At 37.7% G+C, this 25505-nt stretch overlaps 1 protein-coding gene across 1 annotated transcript in view; it reads right to left on the minus strand.

The window, feature by feature from the left end:
• Nucleotides 1–2296: 2296 nt before the first annotated feature.
• Nucleotides 2297–25505, minus strand: part of PPP4R2 (protein phosphatase 4 regulatory subunit 2) — a 66190-nt gene continuing 42981 nt past the window's right edge. The window contains exons 2-8 of the mRNA XM_014946795.1: nt 13864–14034; nt 8833–8926; nt 7058–7095; nt 6514–6588; nt 5956–6099; nt 5362–5630; nt 2297–4374 (exon numbers count right to left, since the gene is read on the minus strand). Of these exons, the coding sequence (XP_014802281.1) occupies nt 4067–4374; nt 5362–5630; nt 5956–6099; nt 6514–6588; nt 7058–7095; nt 8833–8926; nt 13864–14034 (1099 nt within the window). The 3' untranslated portion in view covers nt 2297–4066. The remainder of the gene's footprint in view (nt 4375–5361; nt 5631–5955; nt 6100–6513; nt 6589–7057; nt 7096–8832; nt 8927–13863; nt 14035–25505) is intronic.

A 25505-nucleotide genomic window follows, 5' to 3' on the forward strand; every position in this document is an offset into this window, starting at 1 on the left:
TGAGAGAGAGAAAAACTCACTTGGATCAGGTATTTACATTTGTTTCATACATGAGTGTTGCACATTTGACAAGAAGCTGCAGCAACCCGTGAGTGGGAATGAAGGTTTAAGGACCATTAAACACTCACTGAAGAGTTTCCTGTTGTATCCCAGTGGCAGCAGACGCACACATCAAATAATACCAGCCTGAGCCACCGTTAAATTTGAGGTGTTCGTGGCCCTCAACATTTCTTGGATCCTCACCTGTGGTGACACAGTCCAGCAATTACAAATTGGACCACAGAATAAAATACCCAAAGAAGGGAAAATCCCAGTCCTGAGTAGTTCCTGTCACTGTTTACTCATGGTAAGAATCTCCAAAAGCCAAGTCGTCCAAGAATTTTGTCTATCGTTTATTGCAATCAAGATGGATGGAGAAAAGCAGCTTTCAGACACATTGAGATGGAAATAACCTTTAAACCCTTCCTAGAAATGCACCATATGAATAAAAAATGCCAAGGGCTTGCAGAAGGGTGTTTTGTACAGTTGTAGTCAATAGAAGGCATTCATTCTAGAAAAAATAACAATTTTATTTTTTTTTAATTAATCCCTGAGTTGCCAGTGAACTATTGCAACAGAAGACTCATATAAATAAGATTCTATCAGGGTTCAGTTCTGTTTTTTGGCCCCTACATACAATTAACAAAGAAGCTAAAGATAAAAGCTTGATTTTTATTATTTGTTGTTTTTTTTCACCAGACCCAGAACAACATCGCTGGAATCATGATGCGGCTTTTCAGTAAACTGCTTGAGTAAAACCCAACACACAAAAATCTCTCACGGACTGAAGCAGCAGAAGAAATTATTTTCAGCCCGTTTCCTGCAATTCCAATTTACTTTTCCAGCTGAAATGTTTAAAAAAAAAAAAAAAAGCAATAGAGACTCAGTGCTGCAGATAGTACAGCCTTGGAAACCCTCAGAACACAATTTTTGCATTAAAGAAATAAAAAAAAGGTTACTTTGTTCAAGCCGGCAGTAGATCCAAAAGGATTTTAAAAAGAAGCCCGAATTTCTCCTGGACCTGGTCACCAATACAGAAATTGGAAACAACAGGAGAAATGGGGAGGGACCCCTATTAACCCCAAATTCAGCAACTTTTGCTCCATCCACTGAAACAACTCAGATTTTTTGAACATTAACTTGAATGTATTAGACTTTATAACCCCAAACACACGTTGTATTAGAAAGCCATCTCTATTGCAAGCGTTAAAGCAGTCCCCGTTTATACCCCGAGGTATAAAAACTAAGGCTGACAGAGCACCTCAGATACTTTAACTCTTCTGAGATAGCAATATATTGGGGTTTTTAATATCAAGAGCAGAATTAAAGGCTGACCTTCAGCTTCTGTTCTGAGAAGTAAGCTCCATTACATTTTCTATTTATATTCTAGTCCCGCATTACAGGGTTATTTTAGCAGGAAATATACCCATGATCACTACAAAGCAGCCATAGCCTGGTTTTCTGGGGTTTAACCACACACTTCCTTCATGAACACAAGCAGAACGACCAGTTCTGCCTAAATGGCTTTATACAAAAACAGGCTCTGGGTGCATGGAATTACAGAACCTAAAAGCACCCAGATTTAGGAAAACACAAGCTATGAAATCAGACTCACTGCTGCACCTCCATGCACAGGGGAAAACTCCTGCTTGTGCATCTGGAGGTGGGTAAGGTCTGACAAAACACGGCCCCTTAGAAATGCAGTAAGTTTGATTTTTTTTAATCCACATTTAAAAAAAAAAAAAAATTACAATCTTCTCTGATTTAGTAAATGCAATCTTTAAACGTAAGCCCATACTTAATAGTAGGATGCTTACCATGATGTTAAAGTACGACTTCAAGTTTATTAGCCATTGCAAAAAATAATACTGCAGATGGAGAAGTGGATCCACACCTCCAAGTTCTCCTGCCAGCCTCGGGGATTGTGGCAGTAGTGCTGCTAAAACAAACATAGCGAAAGGTCACAGGTGCTTAAAGAACGAGTTTATTGACAATATCTTCACAAATAAAACAGTCTAAAGAAAATTTCAGAAATCTCTAAACTTAAAAATTCTAAAATTTTGTTCTCATTGGCAAAATGTTAAAAAAAAAAAAATTAAGATGTCACTGGATTTTTAAACTTTCTGAATTTCAACATTTTGGTTCAGTCCTTTAATTCTAACACACACATCCAGCCCTTAAGCACAACGAAAATGAGTCGAAGTACAATTTTTCTTCTGTTAAGGGGATCTCAATTAATAATTTATTTTTTCTTTTGGCAAGCATCTCCCTGAACCCTGTCTGCTTAGAACTTGATAGGTAACGTCAGCAAGAAGTAACTTTATAAATATTCCAACGGAGCCAAATTATTCTGGCATTAAATCAAAACCTAGCTTTCCCCCAAACGATACAGAGCATACCATGTAGTACAAGAAACTATCAGCATGCATTTTAGAGGTCATTTTTGTACTCCAGGTATGTGAACTTCAAACCGAAGAGGGACAATTCTGATAAAAATGTACTCAGATATTTCATAACATTAATATTTATTGCTTTATATGAATACTGTATTGAAAGCCCAAGCATTCAGTTTACACACAGAAATTATACAATTATATACCGTTTCACAATGGCAGTGAGCACTCATTACAATCTACAAAAAATCTACTTTACAGAAATTTAAAAATTCTAAATATCAAAAAGGTACAGTTGAAGAAACAGGTATAAATTTGGCAGCCAGTAATTGTGACCGGGAGGTTGCAGCTTGCATGTCTTTAAATATGGGAAAATATCCAGAGTTTAAAGCAGTAGTTTGTGCTTTGAGCTGGTTTGGAGGAAAAAAAAAATAAAATAAAATATGTAACACTGGCTGTCAAAAGTAGCATGTTCAAAAATATTCAGTTCGCTTCCAAAATGTTATACAAATCATGGTGATTTCTATGCACCCCTAAACCTTTTTGTCATTTAGCTCAGGTACATAACTGCAGTCATATATATATATTAATTCTTCCAATACAGCGGTGTGATCGGAGCAATGCCCTCCGCATACTCTGAATAATTTTGAGGTTTCTCTACAATATTCACAATGCTCCAAGAAGCGCTCAAAAAGGCAAGTACCTGTTCGTTTCTTCCAAGGTATTTTCTTATCGTATTTTCAAACATTTCTTCTACAAAAGTTTAAGCTATTGTTTTGATTACAACGTTCTCAACATAAAGCACATTTTCTCATAAATAAATGAAATCCTTTCACTCAGGCACCTCAGAAGTGTACAAAAATGTTGTAATCTGAACAGTTCTCTTGGAATGTGTTTACTCTGGTGTTTTCAACAATGTTACTATTTCCAGGGTTTCATATGGGCCAGATTTCATTTGTTTCCTTTTCCAGAGGCAAAACAAAGTGCCTTGAGAGGTGAACTCAGTCTTTCGCTATAGAAAAAGTATTTGCTGTATTTGTCTTCTATAGAAACAGAAAAATAGACCATTTCCCCCTTAGAACAGTGAGGGTACACATACATGTGCATGCGTGCATATATGTGTGTGAAATGTAACACATTTTAAACACACAACATAAGGTTTCATAGTGTGTATTCAAATAAAAATCTGGAAACCAGCATGAAACCCCATATTTCACATGTCAAATGTTGAAACTGTAACCAAAATATGAAGTAATTGCTATAGCTGTCAGAAAAAGACGAGACAAAAAGCTTTCTTGCTTACATACAACTAGGTGTGGTAATCTCCAAAAAAGTTGTCAAAATTATAATTACCTTCCAGTTTAAAAACTTTTATTCTAAATAAAAAAAACTATACACAAACCACTGATTTGACCAAACGAAAGTTCAGCGGTAAGCAGGACCTGAAGGAGCTGGTATTCACAGTTCTTATCACGTACAACTCTTTCAAGGTTCAATCCATGGAGAAGTTTATTTTACAACCTGCTTTTTTCTTTTTTTTTTGTAAAACTAAAGGTCCACTTTATTACATAAAATTATTTATACAGTGTAAAACCGGAGCCTTATGGAAAATACTGCATCTAAGTGTATTTAAATTAGTCTTGCTCCATAGGTTCATCTGCAACTTCTGTGGCTTCATCACTGTTTTCCATAGGGGTCTCTGAGGAAGTTTGGGGAGTCTCAGTAGCGCAGGAGCCCAGCTCTGCAGTTTCACTGCCCTCAGCTCTGCTGCTGCCGGAGCCACCGCCTGCACTGTCAGCTGAGTGTAAATCCTTCCCCGCTGGAGACTCCTCCGACTCCTCCATCTGATTGTTCTCCTCCGAGGTCTCTTCGTTCACAGTTGAGGATTCAGTGTCTTTATCTTTTCTGTCTGGACCAAGGTTTCTGGGAGACATGAAGGACTCTAGAAACGGTGAGAGTACAGTATTACTAAAAGTGTCTTTTATTACTAAAACACTGACAATCCCCAATCTTATTAGAAGACAAAGTATTAGCCAACTTCACAGAATGGTCTGGGTTGAAAGGGACCTTAAAGATCATCTAGTTCCAACCCCCCTCCCTGGGCAGGGACACCTCCCACTAGAGCAGGCTGCTCTTCATCAGGATAACCAAACTGTCCTAATATACCGTAAAACAAAGCCCAATTATTTTTATTAACTAGGTAGCTTCACTTAGGTAAGCATCAGTGGATAAAGGCACAGTCTAACAAGGAACTTTTTCTTGCTTCCCCACATTCCTTCATTTATCTCCAGAAGCAGCCTTTTGGAAATGTTGAAAACATTACTGTTTCAGGCGTACATCCATCATGATCTAGAGGACCATTTTTACAAATACATGATCCACAAAAAAATAAATATTTAAGAGGAAACTTTGGAGAATATACAAGAAATAGATCAGTCTTTTAACTGCAGTGATCTTTTTTTCCAATTAGGTACAGGGTGTGCCTTAATGCAAGGTAATTGTCACTGTTCTAATAATAGGATCTGAAGAGATTGTTGCTCAGCCTCCTCAGTGAAAGCGCATAGCTTTGTGTCTGTATTTCAGTAATTTATTATTAATAAAGACAGTCAAATGTAGATACGACCCATCCCCCTTCTGGAGAAGGGATGAGAACATCTGACCATGTAGGAATTCTCAAATTCTTGGTGCATCATTACTGCCCAAGAAGATTTTAAGTACCATTTTATAAAATTTTAATTAGAGATGTAGGACAGAGAAAAAAGAAGAAATAACCGAATTGCTAAATTAAGCTAAAGTGAAGTATGAACAAGCAGTTCATCTTTATGCATAACTGAAGACATTCAACAATCCCAACAGCATTGTCCCCCTGCAAAGAACATCCCCACTCCTTGGAAAATGCCCAGAGCAAGAACAATAAAATGTGAACTACCTTCCTCCTCTTCCTCTGTACAGTGCTGTCTGGCACAAGTAGCATCTTTTTCTTTATCCTGAGATGTAGAAGATGTTTCTGTCTCTTCCCCCACAGCTGAAGAAACTTCACTGGAGGCAGTTTGGGTTGGTGAATCTCTGGCTTCCCCTTCCTTGTCAAATTTAAGTCTTTTTACCTCATGTCCTTCTGCTTCTGCAGGATCATCTTCAGAGTGCTTATTTTTTACTGGGCTGCTCTGAGCCCCTTCCGATTCAGATGCTGGTGAGTCACTATAAACAACAGAAGGGGCTGGTTATAGTTTAACATCCTGACACAAATATGGTACCTGTGTGTTTCTGAACTTTATTATTCACTCTTCATTTATATATAGTACACATCCAGTAAACTTACAAGATGTGTTACTGCAATTGAGCTAACATTTATCTAGACAGCCCAGACAGCAATGAGTACACATTGAGTCCTGCTGCGGATACTTGTACGTTAAGACTTAATTATGCATACCTTAGATAGCCATTACATTTTAAAAGCATTTTAAAATGTAAGTAAAAATAATTGAGAATAATAAGAGCTCAAGATACACTACTCCTCACGAACCTGTGTTTTTTATCCTCTGTTTGCTGCAAGCTTGACTCCTTGTGTTCCGTGCTGTCCGGCAAACCGTTTGTTGTCATAGGAGTTGACAAAGAAACCTTCGGTCGATTTACTGGTCTGGGAGTTCCAGGACCATTTACATTAGATCTGTAAAAATAATAATAAAAAAATTAAGGCATCCTTTTACTAATTTGTTTCTAATAGGCAGAAAGCAGCCTTGTTCTAAAAGATCATCAAAACAAAAAGATCAAGTATTTTGCTGTTTTATATTGAATAAAAAATTCCTTGCCTAAAATATACAAACTATGATAAAAACCTTAAATAACAAAAAAAACCCCACCCATCTAAACAATGAGGTTACAAAAAGACCAAAAACCAGAGTACACAGTCTGTATGTTCATGCCTGCTCTACCCTCCCTCCCCCAATATTCCATGTAACACCCCATTTTTGATAGTACCCATTTGGGATCAGAGTAGGTAACGATAAAGGATCTGAACCAGCTCTTTCCAGAACAATCTTGCTTTTACCCAGAAAAAATTAACTCCCAAAACTAAACTCACCTATCAGAGTACCCTGGTGAATTTCCTGGGAACATAACACCATTCATCCGATTTAAACTATTGGAATTATTTTTCCTAACAAGAACAAAAAAGAAGTAAGCATTAGAATGTTATGAATAAAGGAATTTATAATTACTTCGAGGTCATTTCACAGAATTCCACCCCACACACCCCCCCCAGCTTCAATAGTCTCCCACCATTTTTCCACCACCAGCTCTGGTATAAAATAGCAGCTTAGAGTTGGGGGATAATACTCAACTGTACCATAAACCTGATGCCAAAGCTGGCTGTTCATTTCCAAATCACTCCAGGTGACCCCTGCAGACCACAATCACTGCTGTTGCCTTAACTACTGATAATGAAAACCGAACTCTGCGTGGGTCTTGAGTAAAGAAATATATTAGAGAGACACACATGTTCTCCCCTCTACTAACACAATCTTAAAGTTTCAAGAAAAAGAATGATACTTATAGACACACACACACACACGTTCTCCCCTCTACTAACACAACCTTAAAGTTTCAAGAAAAAGAATGATACTTACTCTGAAGATGGATATACACAGCTGACAACCATGACATTCTGTAACACACAAACAACACATTAAGAGTCCAGAAACAGAAGCTTCAGCTCTTGATAACACCCCAAATCTTCAGAGTTAAAGGTTTTTGGTGATATCTGTTAAAGTATCTCCACAGAAAATTGGGTTGAAAGCTACCAACAGATACTTCAGAGTTAAAGGGTTTTGGGGATATCTGTATCCAGAAAATTGGGTTGAAAGCTACCAACAGATGACAGATACCTCTTCAGAAGGTTAGGCCATAATTTCACTACAAGTCAGTGTTTTCCTGAGCATGTTACTGTCATAATAAAACCAGCACATTAAGCCTCAAGCCCAAGTATTTGCAATTTCTAACTGAAGTACCTCTGGAAACCAAAGTATCCTGAAATACTGAAAAACTTCTGAATTGCTGGAGAATGATGTATTCATACACAAGCCCTGCATTCAAAAGCTTGCAAGCGCTATTAGCTATTTTCAGCACAGCCATATTTCAAATGTTAAATTATTTACCCCTGAATAAACAAAGGGCAGAAATAATGATTAATTCAGTATGTTTTGCTCAACCACCTCTCCCTCTTGAATGGCACTGCAGAATAAATCAATTTTAACTTAAAAATTAGGTAAGTTTCTCTCTTCAAATCAATACTTAGCCCAATTATACAGGGGAACTTTTATCACAGGGGCAGTTAAATTAATCCAGATGGACTTTAATGAGGGCTCTCCTTAAAACCTGAGGTGTGGTTTCACAGGTCTCATCGTTGGCTATGGAACTGCTTTGTGAAATCCCCATCTCATCATTTATTCCTGACCATCTCCCTCCCATCTGAACATGCAAGAACACACCCGATCGCATCCACTGTAAGAGTCAAAAGCAATCCATTTACAAGGTAACCTCTTTGACCAAATAGTCTAAGTAGGAACCTCAAGCCAATTTTGCCATCAAGAAAATCCTATGTGGAACCATATCCTGAAAGTCTGTTACCTGAAAGTTCCCATATTCTGACACAAGCTATAAAATACCACTAAATGGCATCTGTATAGTCTCCTACACAAGAGGATTTAAATACTGAAATAAAAGACACTGGGGGAAAAGGGGCCTTATTCTCCTTCACCTACTGGATCTAATCTAAACTTAAATGTGGGAGGAAATGCCTGATCAAAATTCCCATCTTAAATGTGGGAGGAAATGCCTGATCAAAAAAATTCAAAGTATTTCAGCTGATTATCTGATTATTTCTAGCTAGGACTCAATATAAAAAGTGACATCACACCCTCTGCAAAGTACAGCTTGAGTATTCCATAGCTGTTAGGAAGCACAACAGTTGCAGCCCTGAGATTTATTTTTATATCTTAAATAGCTTATGTTAAAAGGTATGAAACAACTTAGAGTAGCTAGTAGCTGGACTGTGGCTATGAATGTAATGAAACCAACACACCTTTGGCAGTAATTCAGAAATATTTCAGATTATTTGATTATTTCTAGCTAGGACTCAATATAAAAAGTGACATCACACCCTCTGCAAAGTACAGCTTGAGTATTCCATAGCTGTTAGGAAGCACAACAGTTGCAGCCCTGAGATTTATTTTTATATCTTAAATAGCTTATGTTAAAAGGTAAGAAACAACTCATACACTTAGAGTAGCTGGACTGTGGCTATGAGCCATAATGAAACCAACACACCTTTGGCAGTAATTCAGAAGTTTTTTAAGCAGTAGTTAGGACTATTTAGCTGTGTTCTCTCAGAAAAAATACATACCTTTTCCACACCTCTTAGAAATTTGTCTGTTCCTGTGTAATTCCTCCTAGGATCTGTCAGCAACTCACAGAGTCGCTGAATAGTGAAGGGGATGCTGTAATAAAATAGATTTATAACAATTTAATTTTATTTTAATGACTGATTCCTAGAAAGCAACAACATTATTGCTTTATCCCCCTTTACTGAGAAGGCAGAAAGAAAGCAGTAGTGAAATTTGTTAGCATTAGCAATATAGGTTGGTAACTCAAGGCCTTATTTTTCCCCCCAGTTTCACACACTGAGGTAAAAAGCACTGCGTGTTGTGCTCACCACCACAAAACTCTTTAATAGAGTCCTAAATACATCATCCCACAACTCAAACAATTCATTAAAACAAGGAAAAGTAAATCAGATCATCAACAGTAAACCAGTTTATAACTGCATTTTTTATTCAAATATGTAGAACAGAAACAGTAAGTGCTTTAAAACAAATTTGAGTCATACACACTAGAGCTAAAGAATTCTCAACGTGTAGTTTATTTCATGTTTTACAAAATACATTTACAGAAAAAAACATTCAATATTGAAATTAGTAGAACCATTATACTGTAGCTGTTACAAATAACGATGCTTGATCTATCTATCAAAGAACAGCTCAGTAAATAGAATTAAACTCTGAGGAAGAGATAGAAACCCGTAATCATCCCATTCATTCTATTTTCTGACAATTTTGCACTCAATTTCATCCCTTACTTAAATAAGAAACTGACCTTTCAGACAAACAATACTTTACATACATCTACCTGAGATGTCACACACTTTCATTGCCAATTCAGTGTCACATTTTAACAAACTTCTGTGACTTTTGACAAAATAGGAAAATACTTTAAAAGTTATTTCAATAAAATAGACAATCATACATTGTTACAGTTAATTATTTGAAGTTTAAGACAAACATTTCAAAAATTCATCTTAGAAGTTTATTTAATACAATACTGAAGAACCATTTATTGACGGAGAATATGACCAATTTCAGAGTAATAGCAATACAGACTTAGATACATGTATGTGTGTGTAGATATCCTTATACTGTCATTTTTAAAAAAAATATTCAACTTTTATTCTTTTTTGAGGAACTCGGGACACAGTATCTTCAGCTAACACACTATGTCTCTCAAGCTTAGTTCATCTGCTAAAAAGACACATCTTAAAGATGCACAGATCAACCATTAGTTCAGTGGAAACAGGGTCAGCTGTGATTGATCGTAGCACACGCTTTGACTAAAAGCAAGCAGCAATCAGGAAGAGAGTGACCAATATCAACAAATTTAAGTATGTTTTTCAGAATTGTCTGTGTATTACCTTGCTGAGGAAATTATAATCCTCAGCTGGAAGACAGAAAGGAGGCAGGGTGCGACGTAACCACCCTTAGCCCTAGATCCAACACAGCTACCTGAAAAAACACACATTTACTCTACTAATTAACACCTTCCCTTGGTATTCACCTCAAATTACACTGTACCAACTTATCTTCACTTGACTTCAAGACCAGAAAGATGGTGAAGCTAATCTCCATCCATCAGCTGTGGAGAGTTACAATACAGCTGACGAAGCATTAAATACACTAAACAATTACAAGAAGTAATGCTTTAAGACAACAGTATTTCCAAAATATTTATTTTGACATGTTATTGCTTAAAAGCAAGGAAAATGGCAGAAACCAAGTGTTTTGGCACACATGCAAAATACTTCTGGAAGGGAATAGGGAAGTGAAATGTATCTCCTCCCCCATTCCCAAAGTTTACTAAGTACAAACCAGGAACAAGTGTTCCTTTTAATTTGGTTTATTACATGAAGGCTCTTGAGCTTGACGATTGTTCTCTCGTTACTGATTTACTTAAGGCTTCCTTAGTATCAGTCAAATAGTGCTACTGTTCATTCAACTTTTGGTCGACAACTGACCTTTTTGATACCCAAGTTCTTCATGATGCTCAGCTTCTGTGTAGTGGCCTCTTTTAACCAAATTCCCAACTAACTGAGGCACAAAGAGCTCACTTCATCTGTTAACTTTTCCACACAGGTACAGCACTAATTGTATTTATTGTTTCTCATTGATGGCTGTTTTGTTTTGGTGTTGAGGAGTCCTTTTTTAAGGGGCTTTGTAATTTTTTTTCCACTAGACTGTCCATTTGAAAATCAATTTAATCCACAAAAACAAAAATACAGACTTTTAAATTCTTTTTCATCAGTCAAATCTGTAAGACAACCTGGAGAATCACTGCCTGTTTAAATCTTTACTTAACTGGACACCAGGAGCTCTAAGACATGAAATATTTTGCAAACATCAAGACAGTTCTGGCTACTTGGGGAATAAGCACATTCAAAGTCACAGCCTGCAATTAACTCGAGGAGCAAAAGTTCCCTTCCTAATTTTACTCTCAGCTATGAAGGGTCTAAACAAAAGAGAAACCCAGTTCATTCCCCTCCAAAGTTTTCCACAGCAAACTGAACTTCATTCATTGAGCAGCAGATGGCACCACGCGTCACACTATCACCTCCTTTGCATGTCATTTGTTCAACATTTCTGAGTGGTAAGCAGTTTTTGTTGGCAAAACCCAAAATTAACTTCACCTCACGAGTTCTTTTCAGCATAACTACTATTTTAAAATAGTTTAACAATGTGATTTTGAATTAGAAGTAATTGAAATTGGTGTAAATCTATACATGAACACCAAAGTTTACGAGAAGTACAAAAATTGACCGTAAAGGCCTAGAAATGTAATTAGTTCAGTGTGTAAATAGTCCTAATCTGCCTTCTTACGATTCCATACATAAACATTCAAAACTGCACTTCTTAGCACAACAGTTCAGAAAGAACTAAAAAGTCATTGTATGGACAGGATTCAACAGGTATCTCGGGAAATTACTTATAACAGTCATAGTGTATTCTCGGCTACAATTTACATAAATGAAAATTTTTATTATGATTAGCAGGGGGTTGGACTAGATGATCTCCAGAGGTCCCTTCCAACCGCATATCATTCTGTGATTATGTCTGTTACATTAATGCTGTGAAGACTCCTCTGTCACCTGAGATCCTCAATAACTTACCTTGGAACCTTCTGCTTCACTAGCAAAGGATAAAGAAAATGGCAAGGCTGAAGAACTTCCTATTCCAAAGCAATTTTAAAGTAAAGCACAAGAGTCTGGCTCTGCAGGCATATTACACAGTGTCAACCAAGATACAGCAAGGTTAGAACAGCCAGTTTGAGCTTTCTTTAAAAGACACTTCATCTAGAAAGACCCTCAAAGAGAGGTTGTTCTTAATTTGTTACCCCTTTGACTTTAAAAAGTTTAAAAAAATTAGCTACTTTTAGTGAACTCCTCCCCCTCACTCCTTTAAACAAACACCAACAAATACATCCTAATAACAAGATCACATCAAGTAGGTTCCTTCTCCACTACAGTGTCCTGAAATCACACCCACAGCTGTAAATAAGAAGCCTGAATATGTCCAATCGCACAACCCAAAACCTGCTGGTGTTACTTTTCAGACACATTCCCACATGATTCAGCCTTCACAATCATACCCTCACTGTAGAGTTACAGGATTTACTAAATTAACTTTTCTACAATCCTGGACTCTGAACATCCTAATGGATTATTTTCTTTAAGGTAACAAACGTATGCAGTTTGCTTCCTCAGAGCCTGGGTGTTCCACTTTAAAGTATGAGGAAGTTGAGCACTCGAGTGTAAAAGCAATAGATGAAAATAAAAATAGCACGGCCACAGAGTAAGCTCCTCTTGGTCACCCAGAGGTTTGTTTAGTTCACTTTGGAACAAGAGAAGATAACAGCAGCCCATTCATTAGCTGTCTCCACGCCAGAACGTTACTAATTTTGTGGGCAGCGAAGCATTAACGAAAAGCTGAGGGAGGCGGGTGAGAGGCAGACTGGGACATAAAGCAGAGGTTTGTTTTTAAATTCCTTCAGTGAAGCAGCCCAGTAGAAATACAGGGTGGCTGAGAACAAGCTGAATCTCACAATCTTAGAAGTATCTAATACAAAGCAACAGGGGGCAGGGCCGGGGGGGGTGTGAGAGGAGATCTGCTTTCTAAGAGACACTTCAAGTGCAGATAAATTAAGCAGCATGGAACAATGACAGTGTAAGAAAATATATGGAACTAAAGACATGTTAGTAGTGCCTCCAAATCGGAAATTTCAGGGTAACAGGGAGATGAGCTTTATAGTGTGTCTGTTTACTGAAAAGCTGAGAAAAATGGTGAAAAATTCTCTCTCAAGCAAGCACTAAGACTCACAAGCAGGATGTCTCCGCTTAGGGTAAGTCTGCAATCCAGTTTAGAAACTAGAAAAATACTAAATAAGCTATTAAAAGACACACACCAAATAAAAGACAAAAAAATCATCAGGAGCTTTATTTTAAAGGAAACAAAATTTCCATAATTACGAAACCAGCAAAGGGTATACACTTCAATCTTAAGAACTGTCAGCAAGAGATTGAATACTGCAAGTCTCTCAATTAGCAAGTATCACTCCATCTATAAATTTGAATCTGGCATGATTTTACAATTCAAACCCAAGTAGACTTTGCTTCCTGGTCACACCATGTTTATGACAGCATTACTTCAAGAGCTACCAAACTGCTACACAGCAATTCAGAACTGGGCACCAAAAGACTTCCCTCAATTAGGTATTTCAAAATATGAAGTAAATCTGACCTTACTATCTATTTTACCTGTTAAATACACAGTGATACCGTGCTTCATTGAAGGGTATTACTTTAAAAGTACCTACATATTGAAAAAATTGAATTAAGTGACATGTCACAGGATGTTGTAATTTTCATTTGAAAGCAGAATAACAAAGTGAAAGTTCTGAAACTACCGCAATATATTTCCAAGGAATATATTTGCTTCTGCTCATCTATTTGAAGAAGCAAAACAAACAGTCGCAGATAATAAAAACTATTAAGTTAAAATTGGGAAAATATTTTTTTTATCCTGATTTTAGGGGAAAAAAAAAAGATACATACCCATTAAATCCAGTGACAATTTTCAAGATTCTTTCTTTCATTTCTTCAAAGGGAATATATTCCACATTTGGATTGGGGGGCCCTCTTGGTTCAGGAGCTGAGGTTCTGAAATCATCCATTACTTTCTCCAGTTTGAAAATAAAATAGCCTTTAAACTGAGACCACTGAACCCTGCAAAAAACACAAGAATTAAGACATAGTAAAGTCAGCTTTAAAACCACAGAAAAGCAGCATAACTTTATGTTTGGAAAACAACATCCACGCTGGTACCACCAGTCCTAAAACAAATGAGGCAAGTAATGCAGTATTTTTCTTCCTGAATTTAAAGCATGATAACTATTCAAATTATTACAGTAGAACAATATTACATAAGTCAATTGCCATTAATAGGTAAGCCATTTCCTTAAAGAACAGGTATCCACTTAAAATTCAAACCTGAACGTGAAATATGCACGTGATACAATTCATTGGTGAGCCTATGTGTTGCCTGAAGTTTTCACTGAGTTCACAAGAGAAGGGGAGAAAAACAAAGAAAAAAAAAAAGAAAGGAAGGGAGAAGAAAGTGTTTTGGGTCTGGAAACTATACAGCAATTGTACACAGCATTATCTGCTTCCGTTACACATATCTCACTGAAAGCCCTTTTGTAACTAACCACTCGGTCTCTGTGCACCTTAAAAGCATTTAATGGTACCTTCAAATATATTTTTTATCACAGTTACCAGTTGCTGATGAGTATTTGAGCAAAACAACCTTGACTCCTGAAAACCGTTCCCACAACAGCAAATCATCTATTAAGATCTCCACGAGTTACCTTCTGCCTTACAACTTAAAGCTTTATCATTCACAGAATTCTAAATATTGAAGTTTTCAAGGTGGGAAACTGCTGAGGAAAGCCCTTCTACACCAACTGCCCCACCCAACAGCCACAGAAGTCGTTCTGGGCCTCCTCTGGCTCATGCATTTCTTAGCAGCACAGGGAGCAACTTGATAGTAACTGAGTTAGTCCAGTTAATATCAATTTTATTCTATTCATGCTGGTGCAGAAGCTTTCACAGCTACAGGATGGAGATGCCAGCAGAGAAAAAGAAGAAACAGGGAGAGTAACAAACCAACAATAAAGAAGTTATCTTTGACGTTTATCTGTAATTCGTGCAATCTGGAATAAAAGGGCTGAAATCAAACAAGCATAAAAACTGAGCCCCTGGACAGCCCTTCAGCTCCTGCTCAAAGCAATACTCCTCAGCCCAAGGCTGTATTTCTACAGGCTGTCTTTCGTAATACAACTAGCGTAAACAGCCCGGACTATTTTCCACCCCACAGACCATCTGACCTTCTGTGGGGCTGACACAACTATTTGTGCTGACTCCCCAGCACCGTGACGTTTGTGCCCCACACGTTATTCTCCAGCGCCAGCACTACCAAATATAAAACCACAGCCCAATGAAGTCACATTAGCCCATTTTCACCAGAAAAAAAAGAAAAAACCACAAACAGTGACATGTTATCTTTGCCTTAATTTTCTCCTTGGCCTCAAAGAAACAATTGAGATGAAAAGGGGGGAAACTTAGCTCAGGTTTATCTACAGAGACTCAAACACAAACCCCCTTCTTTTATTAGGAGTGACAAATTTGCAAGAATTGAGGAAATCCAAAGATGAAAACAGACCTCCCTCTTCCTTCACAAGAAGCCATTAAGCACCTCACAAACAGAGGGGAACACAGGACCCAGTGAATAATAATAAAACCAGAAACAAAAATAGAAAGAAGAATCAAGGTCCCAAAAGGGAATGGCGTGGATAGATTAAACAGCATCACTGAGTCTCACCAGATTATTACTCCAATTAGCATTATACAGCCAAAGCAGAACACTATATTGTTTCCAATGTACCATATTAGGCATTACTACTACAAATGTTAAATTAAAAAGCTATCCAACTCTGCTACCACGAGACCAAAGCTTTCGTAACAAATGACAGCTGTAATACATAAGCATATCACCGAAGACAGACAGAAGAGACCCAGTAAATAATACCGTGTCAGAGCAGAACTACTCCCTACAGAGCACCCCAGGAGCTTTACTTCCCCCATGAAGGGGGATTCCACTATTATTCTAAACACTGACAAGCCCATTTTAATTTTTTTCCATACTATAAGCCCAAACTGTTCTTTGTTTTCATTGTTATTTACTCCTTGCTAAATAGTAACACTTATCTTTCCATAGACTATTAACCCATCAGCAATGGGTTGGGGAAATAAACCAAGTTTAAGATGGCCATGGCCTGCCCGAAAGCAGCACCCACCAGCTCCCCTTTACACCACCAACCCTGCAGAAAACAGAGCACGAAACATTTTGCCCCTATACAGAAGTCTAGAAAACTGCCACTTGTTTTAAACCCATGTATTTTTTATCAGTATGTCTTCTATCATAAAAAGGCTTGTTTCTCAAGAAGTTTTTTTCCAACATTGCTGAATTCCCTGCTGCTGTGGCTGCACTGGTTAAAAGCAAGTGGTAAGTTCACATCCCAGTCAGAGATGTGACTGCAGTTTGTGCCATAAACAACTCCTTCAAAGTCACAGAGGTGTCTCAGGCTTCTAGAGTGTAGTCTCCTGACCTCAGTGTTGCAATTTAGACATTAAAACATGCTCCCATTTACATGATGCTCTTGAAGCTCTTCCCATCTATGCAATTGGTTGCTGATGAACAGTTTTATCCCAGTACCAGTAAGTTACATGGGAACTCCAGCCACTCAACAGGAAACATTTGCACCACAAAAGACCGAGTCAGCTCCAGACTCTTCAACCTGTAGGCAAAAATCAGTCCTGCCGTGGCAGCACAGTGGATTCCTGGAAAGCAGGAAGGAGGAAGGTTTTCTGGGATACAACGCAGGTCACTTGCTTCTTTTAGGCCCAACTCTTCTATCAATTATCCCAGGACGAAGAACCTCCAACTCCTGCACACCATCCTTCAGCTCCTCCTTCCTGCCGTTCCCATCAGCCCAGTATGCACCAGTCCTTCATCCCTCTTTCTTACCTCATCTACTCATTCTGTGTTCGAAAGGCTGCTACAAAGGGGGCAGAACTACACCCTATTCCTACAGGAGAAAGACAATAACTCAGCAAAAGCAAGGGAAAGCAGCCCTGGAAAGCAGGTTTCTGCTCCTTCTGCTTTCATCCACAACTCCAATTGTTTCCTTGTTCCTCAAACCCAGTCCCTTCGTCAGCAACATCATTGCTACCATCATGTCACCAGGTACCAAGAGTCCACCTCCTACACAGCTGTGCCCAGTGCCTCCAGCTTAAGCTCACTCTGAACAAGTCATCTGAGAAGAAACATAATACAAAGGTGTATTAATGAAGGACTTATTTAAAAGAATCCACACTGTGACAGTGTACTGCAAAGTCTGAACACTATTTTAAAGTGTCTTTAAAAGATCATACTCAAATCAATCTACAAAACTACGAAGTATCTGCCTGTGTATCTGAGAAAGAAATTGTTAAGATCATAAACTCACTTCTGAAAAAAAAAATATATATCATTTCCACAGGGATAGTAAGATTTTATTAATTTCCATTTACTTCAGTGGAAGTGATTAGTGTCAAATGAGGAAAGTTACCTTTCCTGTTTTACCAGTCTATGAGAATGACACCTAGAAGTTGGTATCAGCTGAACTCCTGAAATTCACTTACATCTCATCCGTAGAGAAAACCAATTAGTTCATTAATGATGGGAAGAACTGTTAACCAATACAGCACAAAAATTAAAAGTGGCACATCCTCCTAATTATCAAAGCAGCCTGTATCTACACCTCTAGGAATTTTAAGTTATCAGCATGCACTGAAAGACCGGTGTGTTAGAAAGCCAGAAACAGTGGTGAGAAGAGTTAAGTGGCTCAGATCTGTTTTCAAGAAAAGAAAAAAAATCATCCACATGTACCACAAGCTCCCCCAGAACAACTCCAGCATTAGGATACAAGACCTCTATTTTAGTTACTTTGTTACAAAATGGGAGACACTGAAAATAAGCAAAGTTTGGTCAATATCTTCTGTAGCTAAATCAAGAGCCAAATGGAAGCAAAAGAAAACTCTTCTACACAGCTTTACATAAAACCTCATTAAGTCTCATACACTGGAGAACTGACTAACACTTTCAGATCTGTAAAAAAAATAAGTTGAAGATGTTCCATGGAGAAAATACTATTCATGCTTTCTTCTGAGCAGGCTTGTTTATAAATACTTGCTCTTCCCACTCACCATTGTACATAATCAGCCTTTTCTAAATACATACTTCTGTCTCTAAACCATGCTTTTCCTGCCAACTACACTAACTCGTGAATTTGTACCAGCAACTTTTTGAGAGCTTTATAGTCACTCAGAAAAATTCCTGTGAACGTCGTATGATCTGTAAAAATACCTTCAGAAACAATGCTTTAAAAAATTAGCTGATCCTAAAATGTTCTGGTTCGGTGTATTTCATTCTAGAAAAGTAAAGCTTTGAAATTATATACATTTTAGGTACATCTAAAGCATTTTTCACTACAATGTCTGGGTCATCCTGTGTAAATATACCTGTACAAAGACAGCTTCCCTGCGCTGGTAGTTTCACAGACACTCCAAACCATAAGCTGGCATTTTTTCCTAAAAAGAAGAGTCCTCTGCTTCCCTCCCACCAGCTCCTGCACCATCCTTCCCTCATATCAGCCTAAAGGGTTTGCTCTGACGTAGAGAAAATTAGAAGAAAAAAATGACACTGAAAAAAGCACCCAGCAAGGAAAAGTCACCAGAGGCAGGAATGAATGGCTGCAAAGAAGCAACCACAGCAACTTCAGAACTAAGCTTTTGTAGATAGATATATAACAACAGAAACACATCTCAAATTCTCCCAGGACTGATATAAATGATGGCAATTTAACTCAACAATTTAAGTAATTTTTTTTAAAAAAAGCAGCTTTAATAGTCAAGGAATAGATGAAAGCATAGAACCTCACACAGAGTCCAGCAGTTCAGTCTTTGTACATTACCTTAATACATGATGCTATGTCCTGGATTTAATACATGCTAATAACTGTGCTTTATGGTATGAAAAGATGTTTAACACCATAATATTGTACCAGAATGCAGTCCCTGACCTTGTAATTTCAGTAAAAAATTAGAAACACGACAGAGAAACATGAATGGAAGATACTTCAGTCTTTGAAGATGCTCAGTTGTGCTTTACAGAAATGGAACAGGAAAGCAGGCAGCACCTGACCAAACAGCCAGTAATAGGAGGAACTTAAGCAAGTTCTGAGAATATTTACATATAAGTAGGTGCAGCATGAGAAAAGGCTACAAAAGGGTGGGGGAAAACATAAGACATGAAATGAGCAAGCAGAGGTTAAGTCAAATGACAGGCTAGGCAAAAAACCAACCAATAAATAAAAACTAAAAGGAAAAAAAAATCCTGCACGCAAACACACAACCCCCAGGACAGGGACAGAATTACTAAGTGAAGACAAGAAAGCCCTACGAAGACAGACACAAGGAGTGCAAGGAAACTCTACAGTCAGAACAGTACTAAAACAACATACTTATTCACTGAAAGTTGATGAGGCAGCAAAAATATCTCCATTGCACAGGGAAGGAAGAATTTAAAATAAGATTGATTTAGACAAGGGACATTACCAGAGCGGAAACAAGGAAGAACACAACCCTAAATACTTCATTCTCTAATAAAAGCAAACTATTTCACACTTGAACTACATGATTTTGTTGGAACTAATCCCTTACTACAAATCAACCATAGTTTGCTGAGTAACACCAATGAAATTTAGAACTCCACGTGTTATTTTTGCCAAACAGCACCCTGCAATAAGGGACACTGTCACCTGAGACAGACAGCAGGTCAAATAATGTGATGTTGTTACGCTTTGATTTAAAAGAAAGAATTACTAACACAGAGCTGCTTGCAAGGTACGATTGCTTCTCTACTAACACGATTTGCACCAAATTCATCTTTCCAAACAAACTTATCAAAACCAAAATTGCATTTTACATGGAAATAATCTAATCCTATTGCTCCCAGAGAGCAAAAGACTTCCCTCCCATTCCCTTATCTCCCGCTTACTCAAAATGTTTGTACTGATGAAACTGAGAAAGCAGCTTTCTCCCCCACTGCCCTGGCTGCTGCCAGAGAGGAGAACCCTCGGCCAGCAGCTCGTACCATCAAGATGGTTTTTGTCACAGAATTAACTGATATTTTCTTCCGATCATTGGACAAGTTTTTATATTTGATTCTTTTGCCACTTGGTATATTTGTTTTGGGGGACTTGAAATTTCAACAAAAAAATGCAAAAAGCCAGAAATGTCTAACAAAGTTGTTTGGGCAAGATTTGATAAACACTAAAAACAAAGTAACAGAAGCAGCTTTAGAACCTGGAATGGAAATTAAAATCTTGCAGTCTGGAGAGTCACAGGAAAAGATTAACTTTCAGAGAACCAGGACAAGGAAAGGAAACAAAGTTGTAATTGCAATACCCCTACCTCCTTCATGCAAACACAGTGCTTTCCCTATTTTTAATAAAAACTATCATGTTGAACAAGCCATATAGTTCTTTGTGTATTTAGTGCTTTGCTACAACCCAGTGACCCCCAACACTAGCACATGACTTGGACATGAAGCATAGATCAGACTGCAGTCTCCACAAGTGCAGAAGACAACGAGGATAAGTTACTTATCCCCCTTTTTAGCAACTTTAATAAAATATCAGGGATAACACTAAAGTAGTACACATGGCTTACACACTTCAGACAAACTCTACAGGATTTTAAGTTTCAAACTTCAGTAAGACCCATGGAAGGTAAGCAGGGCAAAAATCTAAAATTAACTGAAGAACAGGAGGAAGAATTCAGAGTGATTGAAATAAGGCTGCCTCCTGAAATGAAGGTACTGCAATTATTTCGTAAATCTTTCTGGAATTGCTTCACAGATTACAGGTTTAATTAAGAAAAACATTATATCGAGGGGACGTTAAGCTGCTAGAGACCTTGCTATGTACTTAAAACATTAAGACTCCCAGGAGTCCTGGTGGGATGTCTGTCTTCAGATTTCACAGTGTTTAAGTTCATTACAAAATTACTTGGTTTAAAATTTAAGAGGATGCCATCTGTTTTGGTGAGATGCTATATACCACAAAGAACATAAAATGAAAAGGAAAACAAGAGTAGATCTACTATTGATTCTGTTCATTGAACAGGCCATAAAAGAATCACCAGAACTTAGTAAAAGAAGGGAGCAGTTCCCTCTCCACCCTTCTCCCACTATTACCTTTCTGACAAGCAGAAAATAAGAAGTACAAAATAGTATATTTAGGATGCAAACACTTCATGTTCAGCTACACTGGTTTTAAGGCAGAGTCCTCAGAACACAGAAGGCAAGAACTTGAGGACAATCTTGGAGGGATTCACTTAACATGTAATAAGAGATCTGAATGACTTGTATTAGCCCCCCCCAATTATTGTTGGCTTAGATTACGCTCCTACTGTGGCTTGCTAGTATGAAACAGGTGTTTTTCAGTGAAATAACTTGCCAACTTTGAACACTGTTTCTTCTCTTTTGCACCCTGATTTCAGATATGTTGATTTAGTATAAACAAGGATATCTAGAAGTAGAGAGTTACACAGAAAGGGCTGCACAAACTGAAAATCTCAAGAACTGCCTGTACAACCCAATCCCCAGCATTTTTATACAAAGAAACACCCCAAAACTGTTGCCATAGGACATTTTTGTACCAGAATTTCGCTGTTTATTATATAAGTAATAAAGACTGCTCCTTAACAAAGAGCGCTCAATGGTAGAGAAACAGCTTTCAAATTGTTCAGAAAAACCTCTGAAAATTTCTGGGGTAGAAAGCTGGCAACAGTGACCTGCCATGAACGGGGAGACGAGCTGTGCTGCAGTTTAGCTGGGGTTTCACCACGGTACAGAGGGAGGCCACTGCCCCACCGCTGCTGAACTTCGGATTTGGTCTACACAGAAAGGGACAAGCCTGCTCTGCTGCTCCCACACACTCCTGTGATCCCACACACAGGGAGGTGAAGCAGATCTAACTAATCTAACCACAAAATTAATGCCACAGATAAGGAAGAATAAGATGTGTGGTGTGACTAGTAGAGACAGAACCGATCCTTTATGCAGCTGCCCTCGTGTGCCAGATAAAAGAACGTACCTTACTTAATTACACTCTTGCTTCAAATATTCAGTGAATTTTAAACTTTTTTTTCCTACTTTCTGTGCTTTACTGTAATACTATTTTGATGCAATGAGTTTTAGGGTCATCATTTTGCACACTGGTGCTATTTTCACCATCCACACAGTGCAGAATTAACACGGGAAATTCCAAACAACACCAACAGATTTACACAGTACAATCCCCTGGGCATCGATGCAGACCAGTTTCTTAAATACTCCTGGCAAGCAGGCAACCCCTTCGACCTAACATTAAATTAAAACCATAAGCAAGTGCTAGATTCTTTATCGGCGTTTCTGAAAGACCAATAAATTTTAAACTTTAAGTGATACAGCAGGGTGAATTTACTGGAACACTGTGCTTTGCCATGAACTGTTCAGTCCTGTTAGGAAAACACACTGGCAAGCACCCTTCCTGGGGGAGTGTCCTCTTCACTTTCACCTGGTAACTCATGTAAAATTAAAACACTCTCATGTTTTATCTTCAGTAGGATTTGACCTCAAGTTACCTTTCACTTTAATTAAAAAGATATTGAAGAGCTCAAAAGAGGAAAAACTGGTATTTCCCACAAGCACAGAAGGTATTTCTCCATTTTCACTCGCTGATTGATGTCAGCCTAAATTAAGTCTTTGCTCTCCTCCCTGTGAGCATGACCAACTCATGCCAGAGCCACGGAAACAGGAATACATTAGAACTGCATCTCCTTTGGTAGTAGGAGTGTTCACCTCTCTACTACTTGCAAATTACTACCGCTATTGCCAGGAACAACAAAGATTAAGACTTAGTTATGGAAACAGACAGCTGATGAAGACATTAAAGTAGTATCTGGAATCATCAAGGGACCAATTCTGATCTCTCCTGATAACTATTCAGCTGACTTCAACAGAACGCAGCTGTTCCACTGGACAGAAATCTGAATTAGGACTCAGAATTTTTCAAGAATCTGCATTTCTTAATATAATTATCTAAAACCAAACAAACTTTCATTTTCTCTTAAAGGAAAGAACTGACCACAATAAAAAAGAAACTAAAGATTGCATTCAAGAACGAATTATCTAAACTCAAACTTTCATTTTCTCTTAAAGGAAAAAACTGACCACAATAAAAAAAGAAACTAAAGATTGCATTCAAGAACTAAATTCCTTTAGCAGAGTGGAAAGCAATACTGAAAGCCTTCAAAACTTCCACAAACCACCATCAGTGGCTTATCTATAAAGACAAAAGTAAGAGCAGATGGTACTTAAATTAAACTTCTCTCTTCCACTTGAAAATTTATTAAAGTTACCTTTGGCTGATTCGATTAAACTGGTGTACTTAGCGAGTTATTCCAGTTACTTCTGCACTGTGTACCAATATGTAAATTCTTACCTTGCTCTGATTTCTTATTCTTCATATAATTTCATTTATGCACACATTCAAATAACCTTTCTTATCAATCTCAAGTTTTATTATGAGTGATCACCCCAGACACTGACTTCCCTATAAAGTGCACACCAAATACAAAGCTTGCCAAGTCTTAACACACACAGACTTTTGGATAAGCATCAAATACCAGCTAAGTCCTCCCATTGGAGCAATATCTACTATAATTAACTTCTTTATTTACAATTTAGTTACCTTTTGCTTTTTTCCTCTATTACGCAGGAAAAAAAAATCACAAGTTCAGGGAACCACACTAAACTTATGCCACAGTATAAGCAGAGTTGGAATCTTGTGAGTTTTTTTTCCTCTAGTTCTGGATAATTTTGTTATCAATATTCTGTGTAATTATTACATTTACCTTTGTAAAAAATTCAATTAGCACCCTTTGTACTAGATTACCTTAAAATCATTTGAGTTTTGTGTACTTTTTAATTTGATTGATGATCTTCTAAATAGTATTTCCTGCATAACTTAATTATAAAATACACAGAATTGTTCAGGATCTCTCGGTAATCACTGTGTGCAGCAACTGTTTTCCCAGCCCACATCTGCCTCATTTCTGCAGAATGTATCTCAAAGACAGGGACTAGATTAGTACACTTTTCTGCAACAGTTAATGCAAGACTTTGATCCAGTTATTACTACAACAAGCTATACTAGGAATAATTATTTCTAAAAGGCATGATTTCCATTACCATATTCTTGAAATTTCATTTTTGATCTTTAAACTTCAATTAAAGGACATTCACATCACCCTTAGAATTGTAAACAGTATCACTTAAGCAACTAGCACAGGAAGTTCAGGGAGGGGAAGGTACCTGACCTCTCTCAGAAGTCACTGTCACACCACCCCTAAGAAACATTTATATTCCTCTGCTCTACTAAAGGTAACTGTAGCTGTATTTGAATACACTAGCCAAGCAGATAGAGGTTATCTGTGTCAAAATACCTCCCAAAAAAAATCACTTAAATAGTCCAGATGTGCCTTTAAAAACAATTAGATATTTTGTTGAAATTTAGACAACCATATTTATTTCAACTCTAACAATTCTGTGGATTATTCTTAGCTGTCACCTATTTCCATTTCAGATAAAATTTCACTGAACAGATTAGTGTTCACTAAGGCATGTTTTAAGAGTGATGCTACGCACTGTATGATAGAGATTCTGCAGGAATTCCATGGCACAACTCAGACTGTATCCTATCCAATAGATACTGCACAGGAAAATCAGGTAAAGGTGCTACATAATTTTGTAGGGCTCTAGAGGTGATGCAGGCAAAACACAGAAACATTAAATAGAGGATGCTTTCTCAGTAAACCTGTATAGCAGAGGTGCAGGAGTAAAAACTTAAGTATTATGCAATAAGTAAAGCATATTTTAAAGTCTTCCTGAATTTACAGCAAGCTAAAATTACTATCTTTATAGGAGCTGCCTACAGAAAATCACTCTGAGTAATATAAAAATTAATGTTTGGATAATTGCATATATAACCTCTTGAATACGCAAAGTAAATCCCACATACCTGGAATAACTTCAGTGCCCTCTATTAGTAGGTATCACCAGTTTGCACAGAATAAGCAAATAAACAAAATAAATGCTTTAACTCATCTGGTAGGTGTAGCTACACTGTTAAACAACCACTGCATAGAGATCCACGGGGTCACCTCAGAACAGCAGTAGGTCACACTGAGATAATATTATCAAACTTTTACTATATTGAGCAATAAAACCAGATAAAGGAAAACGCACCCTGTGCAACTACTTTTGGATGTGAATTCACTTTGCAGTGTATTCCTACGGTTGCCAGTTCAAGCATTGTCCTACCAAAGCACAGACTTCTCTGGGGTCTGAACGCAGCACTACCAGGATCAGGTACATAGCACTTCTGTTCCTAAATCCTTCCAAAACTGGAAATAACAGCCACCCAGTTGGCTTCCACACGAACCAGTTCAGCCGACACACACTAAACTGGGGTTGACAAGGCATACCCTAC

Source organism: Calidris pugnax, unplaced genomic scaffold (assembly GCF_001431845.1).
Source record: "Calidris pugnax isolate Ruff unplaced genomic scaffold, ASM143184v1 scaffold81, whole genome shotgun sequence".
NCBI lineage: Eukaryota > Metazoa > Chordata > Aves > Charadriiformes > Scolopacidae > Calidris > Calidris pugnax.